The sequence below is a fragment of the Lampetra planeri genome, chromosome 5, assembly GCF_965212315.1.
Source record: "Lampetra planeri chromosome 5, kcLamPlan1.2.h2, whole genome shotgun sequence".
NCBI classification, from domain to species: domain Eukaryota; kingdom Metazoa; phylum Chordata; class Hyperoartia; order Petromyzontiformes; family Petromyzontidae; genus Lampetra; species Lampetra planeri.
This window is the reverse complement of record NC_136111.1, coordinates 23,573,078-23,583,118: the sequence shown is the minus strand read 5'-3', so window position 1 is coordinate 23,583,118 and position 10,041 is coordinate 23,573,078. Positions and strand designations below refer to the sequence as shown.

Genomic DNA, 10,041 nt, shown 5'->3' with positions numbered 1-10,041 from the left:
TTTGAAGCTTTCGTGACTGCAGGGATTCATACTCTTTGGTTTTTTCGGTAAAGTCACGTAGGTTAAAAAAGAAAAAGAAATTAAATCACGACGTTTCGGAGGCAACAAATTCCCTTGCTGCAGACGAAAGCTTGTGTTGCCTCCGAAACGTGATTTAATTTATTTGTTTTTTAACCTACGTGACTTTACCGAAAAAACCAGAGTATAGTGGCCGTGGTCATTTAAATGGAATTTCCACAACTGGATTGGGGGCAAAAGGGGCACTCAATCGAAAATATGTACAGGAGTGAAAAAAAAATTCCTCCACCCATGACCTATTCACTGCTAGATGAAGGCCTCCCCAAGCCATTGCCATCTCAAGTCCTGCGATGCCCTCGAGCACAAGATGATCCCATCACAGTGCATGGCCCTCATTTAGCTGCCAGTTTCATATCACTTTTTTTTATTCCAAAATCATATTTTAGTGATACGGTGCTCATTCTTTGGGAACCTTTTCCTGAGAAAATGCTACGACTGACCTCGCTTTCGCACGTTTGTGATTTAGAAATGCACCGCTTGAGTGGGATCACCGTCCCCTGCTGCTGCTGCTCCTACTGCCACCCTACCCTGGTGGTACCCATCGGGCTATTGCAGGGCAGTGATGTCTCAAGGCCTATTTTTATACAGAATCGGAATAATTTCTCATGGAGGAATCTGATGAGCTCCTGTTGGCTTTTTTATAAAGTGGTCCTCATAAGACGTTTACGATGACGACTGTCCTTGTTTGTTCACCGTATATATTCTCGTTAGTGGAGTAGATTTCTCCTTCACAACGCAAGTGCTGTATCCAGTGGGTAGGGCCAATGGGCGCTTTGCCGCGGAAACCCAAGAACCGTAAGGCGCGAGGGGCATTGTGGGTGGAGACTAAGTGTGTCTCTGTGGCTCTCGTGGCGTGCGAGCGCGGGAAATGGCCAAACATCATCCCGATCTGATCTTTTGCCGCAAACAAGCCGGCGTGGGTAAGAGAAGAGCGACCCACCTCTCTCGTCCGTGTTGTCGAGTTTTCTCCCGAGGGTTCCCCTCGCGAGGCGTCGCCGCACGCGGGTCGACACTAGGCGAGACGCAGGCTCCCACGCGAGGGCAGGCCTCTTCTCAGTGTCTTCGCGGTTAACTTGCGCTTAATGTTACTCTTGCTGCTGCTGTTTTTGATTGTTGTGTAGTTTTTGTCTTCGATTGTTTAACCGCAAGAGGTAAATAAGCTTGTCACCGGATCGCGTGTTTGCGGGTGTAAGAGCAGCGCTTGGGACTCCAGTGCAGATCCGAAGCAAGTGGTCTGAGTGATTCACAATCCAGATGTAATTACATGAACGTCACTCTTTAATAACTCGCAACGATGTTCAAAGTTAAGTTGATTTAGACGTGGTTTGAGCTAATAAATTATGTCAATGCAATGTGGCAATCAAGGTAAAGTTGAAATCGGATGCTTTAAAAATGCCAAGGAACAAACTTCGTAGACTAAAGTTAATCTAGAAACCTTTAGATAAAACGGCATGTTGAGTACCTCTGGGATTTCAACAGATCCTATGGATGGACTCGTCAGAGAAATGATGAATTTGTATCACTGGCTTAGGGCGCTAAACAGAAGATGCCACAGCCTCAATGCTCATTTATCAAGACTTCACTTTGACTTAATCTTTATTGTAAACCCTAATTGTAGGGTTACATGCACACACCTTTAATCTGGCAGAGCTGAACGGATTCTACAACCCATTCTGGACATCTGCGAAAAATAGCTTTATAGATAATCGGATTCCTTCAGTCTAAATAAAGATTCTGATTTTGTTTGTCATTACTCAGCACCCAGACACCATTGCAGTTCCATTACGAAGTTCTGTGCCCATGCGTGTTAGTGAGATGGTTGCTTATCGCACACGATTAAATATAATAAACGAGGGATGGCTCACTGAGTCTTAGGTTTATTTCACGTGGGTCTATCATTGGGAGGTTTGGCAATTCACTTGTGGGAAGGTACAGGAGGGACCTTGAGAGAAAACCCAGGCTGATGGGGTGGAAAAACTATTCTCTGCATTCAGAATTGCAAAACCCATTTGGGGCCATCCATTTAGTATGTACGCAAAAATCTGTCAACTTGACCCCCCCCTTCCTCCCTGTACGCACGCGCACTTTTTACACCCCCCCCCCCCCAACTGCCTACGTACGCTTGACGTACCCCCCGAATCCTATAGAACGGCCGATATTTAATACACGCAGAAACGATCAACGATTAATATTAACGTAGTAGTAGGTTTTTACCCTATTAAACTGGTACAAAACTGACACCTTTATTCAAGGCATCATGTTTGCAATAACCACAACACAACTAGTAAAAAAAGCAAACAAAAAGAGGCAACTCTGATAATGATAATAATATGCACTGCCCTTGAAGTTGATTGGTCCACACCTGAGACGGCTTTCTTTAGAGCCTAGTCCCCATTGGTGTTGGACCAGATGACACCAGAAGGCGTACAAACATGATGCCTTGAATAAAGGTGTCAGTTTTGTACCAGTTTAAAAGGGTAAAAACCTACTACTATATTTTGCCACTGGTAAAAGAGATCTCAGTGTAATATAAACGTGTTTGAGCAAACAGTCCACCGCCGGACTAACTAATTTGAAGGCCAATGTAGACAAATTATTAGCGAGGCTTCACTCCCCCCCCCCCCCGCGTTTCGCGTTTCCTATGCGTATGTACATTGTCAGTAGACCTCCATACGCAAGCGTACACATTTGGGTTAACCGCCCCCCTCCATGCGTACGTACTAAATGGATGGCCCCTTTCCTGTATTCTGCCGTCTCCTGAAAACCACGGCCCAGTTTGCGATTTGAGACTATAATTGTGTTCTGCAGTAGCATATCAAATTTAGTTTTGCTGTTTGGTTAATTCTGTTAATGACCTGGATCAGTACATTGTATTATCTTTTGGAGAATTGTTGACTTATTTACCTCGTTTTGTCAGGAAGACGTACTGAGTTAAGTGGGTTAGGCATAACGCTAATTTACTATATTGTAGTGTAATAGCTTCATGAGGGTGCACAGAGCTGTTTTAGTTATCACGGTGACATTCAGAAATTTGAGCATAATCGCTGTCAGCACACATTACTGGCAGAAATTTCACAAAAAATGCATTCGTGTTGGTAAACATGGCACTTGGAATAATGTCTCCAATTATCTTAGGGCATCTGCATGTTATTAAATTACAATGTTACTACCATTGGCAGTGTATACCACGTCCATATTCATTTTTCTATCTACGTGACTTTACTGAAAGACCCAAAGAGTATATAAATACCGCTCCTTACCCTTCTTGTTTTGCAGCCATTGGCAGACTCTGTGAGAAATGTAAGTACAATTTAAATTTTACTCCATATTCATATCAGTGCTGTATTTGTCATCAATGCTATTTGCCTGCATAAACAAAAATGTCCTTCGTATTCTTTGTCCGTAACGCAGCCATAACAATAAAAACAATTGTTGGTGTGCTAATTTATAGCTGTTAAATGGTTATATTCTGTGTTTGTATTATAGGCAGTGTATACCACGTCCATATTCATTAGGGTTCCAGCCTGCTCCGGAATCTTAACCATTCATCACCTCACTTATTCCAATGTGACTGTCCTGTCTTCTTTTGACTTCTCCTAACCATGTGAGTTAACTCTGTTAGTTTGTCTGAGATGCACACCATTAACTCCTAACCCTAACATGCCCTAGTCATTTTAGTCAACTTTCTTTCATCTTGGCTGAGATGGGTATCGCCGTTCATGCGTTCTTCTTTGTTCCTTAATTTATGATTTGATGCGAACCAGTCTGTTAACCCCTGAGATTCGTCTCGCCGTCCTCATCCTCTCACTGCATTGTGCTGATGTCCCCTTGTGCGCAGGCGATGGAAAGTGTGTGATCTGCGACTCGTACGTGCGGCCCTGCACGCTCGTGCGCATCTGTGACGAGTGCAATTATGGCTCGTACCAAGGCCGCTGTGTGATCTGCGGGGGCCCCGGAGTCTCGGACGCGTACTACTGCAAGGAGTGCACCATCCAGGAGAAGGATGTGAGTGTGACCCTACTGCACCTTGGGTTGGGATATCGCTCATAGAATTGGCTGTAAAGCAATAGTTTGATGCACTTACTGATTCTCTCATACTTCATCACTGGGGGTCAGTCATCTTGTCACACTTCTATCGCTGATACCGCAGTGTCGTTAATTTGACTCATTGATTACTTCAGCCATGTTGAGGACTTGGTCTACCAGACTGTGACTCTCTTATCTCATCTAAATTGTGTTGAACCATCACGCTGAAATCCAAAGCACTACCCATTCTGCTTCTCCCCTCGCACTGCTCAACTTTGGAATTCCCTGCCATAGTTTATTTTCCCAAGCTCCTTATAACCTTGCTGTAATCAACGTGTGAACTCATTTACACTGAGATCTCTTTTACCAGTGGCAAAATATAGAAGTAGGTTTTTTTACCCTTTTAAACTGGTACAAAACTGACACCTTTATTCAAGGCATCATGTTTGCAATAACCACAACACAAGTAGTCAAACAAGCAAACAAAAAGAAGCAACTCTGATAATGATAATAATATGCAGTGCATATTATTAAGAAGCAACTCTGATAATGCTAATAATATGCAGTGCATATTATTATCATTATCAGAGTTGTTTCTTTTTGTTTGCTTTTTTTACTACTTGTGTTGTGGTTATTGCAAACATGATGCCTTGAATAAAGGTGTCAGTTTTGTACCAGTTTAAAAGGGTAAAAACCTACAACGTGTGAACTCTTAACTTTTACAACTTTGGACAGTTGGTTGCTGGCTGCTTAACGTTCTGGGCCTTTGAGACTATCCTCTAGCAACTGGTTTTAGAATGTTTCTCACCTGGAATGTGCCTGATCTCATTATCTCCAAAGCTACGCAGAGGTGAGCTTGGATGGGCGAGCACTATGCATACATTTACAGGTGTTATGGGCTGCTTCATATGTTGGCAGTGGAAGGCAATGCAGAAAAATCCATTGTTGACATGTACCATGCTCCCATTTCTATACTCCCTGCCTTCAGTCTACACTGAACAGCATAGTGAAATATGGTCAAATAACCCCTACAACTGGCACGTCATAGGGAGACTCATCTTTATGATGTGGTGTTGATAGCTGTGATACGATTATTAGTGTCATGTTGAGTTTAATGTTATGTGTTAATCATAACTGTTATTTTGTGACCTGTGTATTTCTTTAAAAATGTTCTGCTTTACTTATGTCCATATTGTAAAGTTCATTGTTAATTTCATTGTTTATGTATTTTTCTTTCTGTTTTCAGAGAGATGGTTGTCCCAAGATTGTGAACCTTGGAAGCTCTAAAACAGATTTGTTTTATGAACGCAAAAAATATGGATTCAAGAAACGATAACCTTTCCCAGCATCATGACACACCACTCACATTTAAGTTTTTTTCTAATGTGTTTTTAAATATGATGGAATGCCTATTTTCTTGCGATTGTCTGACGAAAATTTTGTGGATAATTTCTTTAAAAATAAGAACATTATTACCATTGGCTTGCACTGTGTGATATGATGGTCACATTGTATATTCGTGTGGAATCCTGTTTGCAGCCATGATGATCTTAGCATACCATGTGGGAAATGTGATACATTGTGCCCTGCGTGGTCCAGGACTTTACTGCGTTTGGAAGTTGTTTTTATTCACTTTGTCCCAGAAGATGCGAAGGGCAGGGAAGCCGTATCATCAAGTCATACCTGCATGTTCTCGGATGTTATCAGTTAATTCCCTGGCCTCTCTGGGGGTTAAAAGAAATACGCAGGAATTGTACTTTAATGTTTAACTCGTAAATAAAGTTGATGGCTTCACGCTCAAGATTCTGAACTGGATATATTAAAAATCTCTTAAACATTGTTTTATTCTTACAGAAATTGAAATTAAACTTTAAACTTCATAAAATAAGCTCCAGATGTTTGCGAATGGATTGTGTTATTGGTCAATCTTATTTCATGTGTTCATTCTGTGGTGTTGAGTACCAGCAAAATTCAAGCGATATTTTCACCTGGCAGTTGATTTGTGTATTGAGCTTGGCAGCTGTACAAAGCAAGGTAATTTGTTATGAGATGTCAATTGAGCAGCCCATTATATATTTATACAAATGTAGATGCATTTTAAAGTCATGAAGTGGAGATTACAGTTGTATCATCCAAGGTTGCCTATGGCAGTTGTGCTAAAAATATACTGCTCATCAGTCTCCACTTAATTAAATCTCACTTTCCCCACTCGTAATGAGAGATCACGGAAAGGAGAACAAACTATAGATAGGGTGTAATTGTGCATTGGCGAGCTGTTGTGGTGTCATGATTAGCGTGCTGAACTTTCAATCCGGAGGTCGCTAGTTCTATTCCATCTCCCAGCTCGGCAATAGAAGCAACGGGGCAAATTTCTCCTCCTCCAACCTCTCCACCCAGAAGTATAGATTGATATCTCGCATTGTATCAATCGGATAGTCGCATGTGGTGGCGTGAAATGGGTACGACCAACTCTTCCAACACGTGTGGTCAACGTGAAAAGGTAGACCAGATACCCGTTGGGGTTTACTCGAGTGAAGGTCATTCTGGCAGTAGTGGTGAGCGGCCAGTCGGTGCTACAGCAATTAATGTGATCAAGCTTGTGAAATGTCGATATTTTGTATTGTTTATGTTGTGTAGGGGCTTCACGTTACCCTTTTCAACCACTCGAGGCCAAATATTCGCAGTACTCTACAAAGTATGGATAAATTTCGATTTAAAGCTTTCGTGACTGCAGGGATTCATCTTGGTTCTTTCGGTAAAGTCACGTAGAAGGGAAGTAATTAAATAATAAAAATAAAACATAATAAAATAATTCTCACGACGTTTTGGCCACAACGCAAGAAGCCGTCCTCAGGTGAAGAACAGGTCTGTCGAGAAGACAGAGTCTGAATGACAACCCCAGGCTTGGAACGTCTTTTTAAGCTGGGTTGGAGGGGGGGAAGAGCGCCTTGACAAAATAATTTGCATTTCAAGAGGAATTTAGCATATATAAGCTGGGTTGGAGGTGGAAGAAGAGCGCCTTGACAAAATAATTTGCATATCAAGAGGAATTTAGCATATTTATTGCAAATGCGTAGGAGGTGGGCTGGGGGGTTTCAAAGTCATTATGCCCATGCATTATGCAGGATTAGCAGCATCAAAGGGAGGGGGTAGGGGGTAGCATTAACAAAGGGAGGGAATGTTAATAGTATGTAGAAGCAGGAGACCCGCAGCGGAGCAAATAATGCATTCCCTGTGGAGAACACAAGATACACAGTCAATGCCAGTGAGTGGACTGCGGTCTGAAAGTCACCGTAAACGTGAACAACAATCAGTTAAGATCCGAAATGGTTTATTACGTCCCTCCAATGATTGCTGAGCCAGAATCCATCTTCTCGGTTGAAATTGTCTCTGTGTTTGTATATGTGGATCGCCTCATGAACGAATCTCTCATGGTAGCCAGATGGCTTGCAGAGAACCTCCGTCTTGGAGAAGTCAATGTCATGTGAGCCCACTGAATTGTAGCAGTGATCTGCCACGGCTGAGGTGTTTGTCCTACCGTGTTTCAGGTTTGCTTTATGTTCACGGATGCGGTCCGAGACATGTCGTTTGGTTTCTCCAATGTAACTGCTACCACAGAGGCAACTTAGTTTGTAGACGCCAGGGTACTGTATGTCTTCCACCTCCAACCCAGCTTATATATATGCTAAATTCCTCTTGATATGCAAATTATTTTGTCAAGGTGCTCTTCCCCCCCTCCAACCCAGCTTAAGAAGACGTTCCAAGCCTGGGGTTGTCATTCAGACTCTGTCTTCTCGACAGACCTGTTCTTCACCTGAGGACGGCTTCTTGCGTTGTGGCCGAAACGTCGTGAGAATTATTTTATTATGTTTTATTTTTTATTATTTTATTACTTCCCTTCTACGTGACTTTACCGAAAGAACCAAGACGAAGAAAGTATGGATAATCGCTTATTTAATTGTGATCCTGAATTACACCCTTTATATACAGTACAGCACAAGCTGTTCTTGGTTTGTCCAGTAGATGTCCTAGGATAGCTTTGACTTGGATATATTTGCAACATTTCCTCCCTATTGCATGTGCAACAGAATAGAGATTATCTAACTGCACGTGAAGGCTTCATTTCAAATAAGTGCAGCTTTGGAAATCAGTTGGCAACCAAATCTTTAAAATCCATTTTGTGTACAGTTTAGTGTGTAATGTTTTAACTGTTAATTAAAGCATCATTAGACTTAAACTCATCCTAGGTTTGACACCTTTTTCGCTGGAGACCAAACCCAGACATACAGCATTTTCTTCAAAATGCAATTTATTGTAATAAAGTTAATCACAATTCTGGACCAGCAGATCTCGTTACAAATTACAACCTGTTCCCCAAATACAGATGGCAATCACCAGACTCGTTAACCTCAACCTTATGTCACGGGCCCTCTTTTCACCAAACGTTATTGACCAGCGTGGTCAGATATGGTCAAACAAACCTACACGTTTTGGGGAGGCCTTTATCCATCAAAGTTTAAAAAAGGCTGTGAAATTGTAATTTAATGAAGAATTTGTGAATGGGTACGACTGCCGATATTAGTAAAGTATAGGAATTAAACTTTACTAGACGGCAGTGTTCTCGCTTTTTTACTTATGAAGCAGATTTAGTGCAAGTGAGCACAATTGTAAGCTTGTAAACGCGTATTATTGTGAGTTTGGTAAGGTGCTGTTTGTGCTCTTACCTCAATTAGCATTGGCTGTCATTGAGCGGGTGAATAATACAACCGTGTAATGTAGTGCAGTAAGCATGGGATTTGATTGTGAATTATTAAAAACAATGTAATTCCTGTATTTTTCAGAGGTCATAAAATCTGCACCTGTGCTTAATTTGTGATGCCAAGCTGCATGCAACCGGAGTGAATTTACATTGTTGGCCGATGATAACAGAAGCAGAACCACTGTGATGTCTGCAACAAGAACCACCCTCGCCGCAGTGTTTAGATTCTAGTGGTGCCCTTATCTAGTACTGTAATTACTTTTTCAAGACGATCTTGCTTTGATTTCAGTTTTGTTCATTCAAACATTCAAAAGTTATATCCATAGAACAACTGTTGGCTTCCCCATAAAGTTGTACTCATCGACTCTGGAGGGATGATGGGCCGGTTATAATTGTAAGCATTGTTTTACGTGTGGGAGGAAACCGGAGTACCCGGAGAAAACCCCACTCTTAAGTTCCACGTAGACGGGTTCACGAGCCCACTTGCTCTACTCCCGTTTGGCCACGAAGCAGCCCAGCGGAGTTGAGAATTCACAAATCGATGTGATTCACTACTGACCCTTGCTACCAAAGCGCTGGGTGAGAAGCATGAGCCACCAATCCTGGCTCTGAAATTGCAGACTCCTTTTTTTCCTTCAACGCAAAGGTAGTGGCTAGGGAATATGATGGTATAATTTACACTGAGTTGAGAATAATTAAGCATTGAGCGATGAAGCATGTGGAAACGTGACGATTGAGTTTCGGGAAAGTGCTAAATTAAACTGTGCAAAATTACGTTGCATGCATTAACAAGCGCGTTTATGCACATGCATTGGTACTAAAATGTATACATAAAAACTGCAACATGTTTCCTTTTGTTCATCCGTCTCAGTAAAGTTCAAAAAGAAGTAAGAAAACTATGCCTCCACCCCATATCTGTCCCTCCACGTAATTATTATTTTTACACATACGTTCAACACAAGTAAACTGAGCAGCAATTAGGTTCGCTTGAACCAATGCTGGTGAATTGCCAGATGCTCACAGGCATGGGCCCTCTGTTAGATATGGGTCCCAGTTAATTTCAGTCATTCTCAGGATCGCACCACTTGAACAGTAACAAGCCACGGGCAGAGCCATATTAAGCTAGTGCGTGGCTGTAGCATATGTTATAAAGGGGTCCTAAATATAAAAAAAAATTA

General features: G+C 41.9%; 1 protein-coding gene across 1 annotated transcript; it reads left to right on the top strand.

Annotated features, from left to right (window-relative positions):
- The first annotated feature begins 804 nt into the window (after nucleotides 1–804).
- On the top strand, nucleotides 805–5,992 carry PHF5A (PHD finger protein 5A). The gene is made up of 4 exons (XM_078595057.1): nucleotides 805–998; nucleotides 3,355–3,378; nucleotides 3,917–4,083; nucleotides 5,351–5,992. The coding sequence occupies exons 1-4, from the start codon at nucleotides 947–949 to the stop codon at nucleotides 5,438–5,440; spliced, it is 333 nt and encodes a 110-aa protein (XP_078451183.1). The 5' UTR covers nucleotides 805–946; the 3' UTR covers nucleotides 5,441–5,992.
- The last annotated feature ends 4,049 nt before the right edge of the window (nucleotides 5,993–10,041 follow it).

Bases quoted from the DNA above. Each gene is read 5' to 3' on its own strand.
- PHF5A (XM_078595057.1), top strand. From the start codon at position 947: ATGGCCAAACATCATCCCGATCTGATCTTTTGCCGCAAACAAGCCGGC. The intron at 999-3,354 runs GTAAGAGAAGAG...CTTGTTTTGCAG, and splicing joins CCGCAAACAAGCCGGCGTGG to CCATTGGCAGACTCTGTGAG. The intron at 3,379-3,916 runs GTAAGTACAATT...CCTTGTGCGCAG, and splicing joins TGGCAGACTCTGTGAGAAAT to GCGATGGAAAGTGTGTGATC.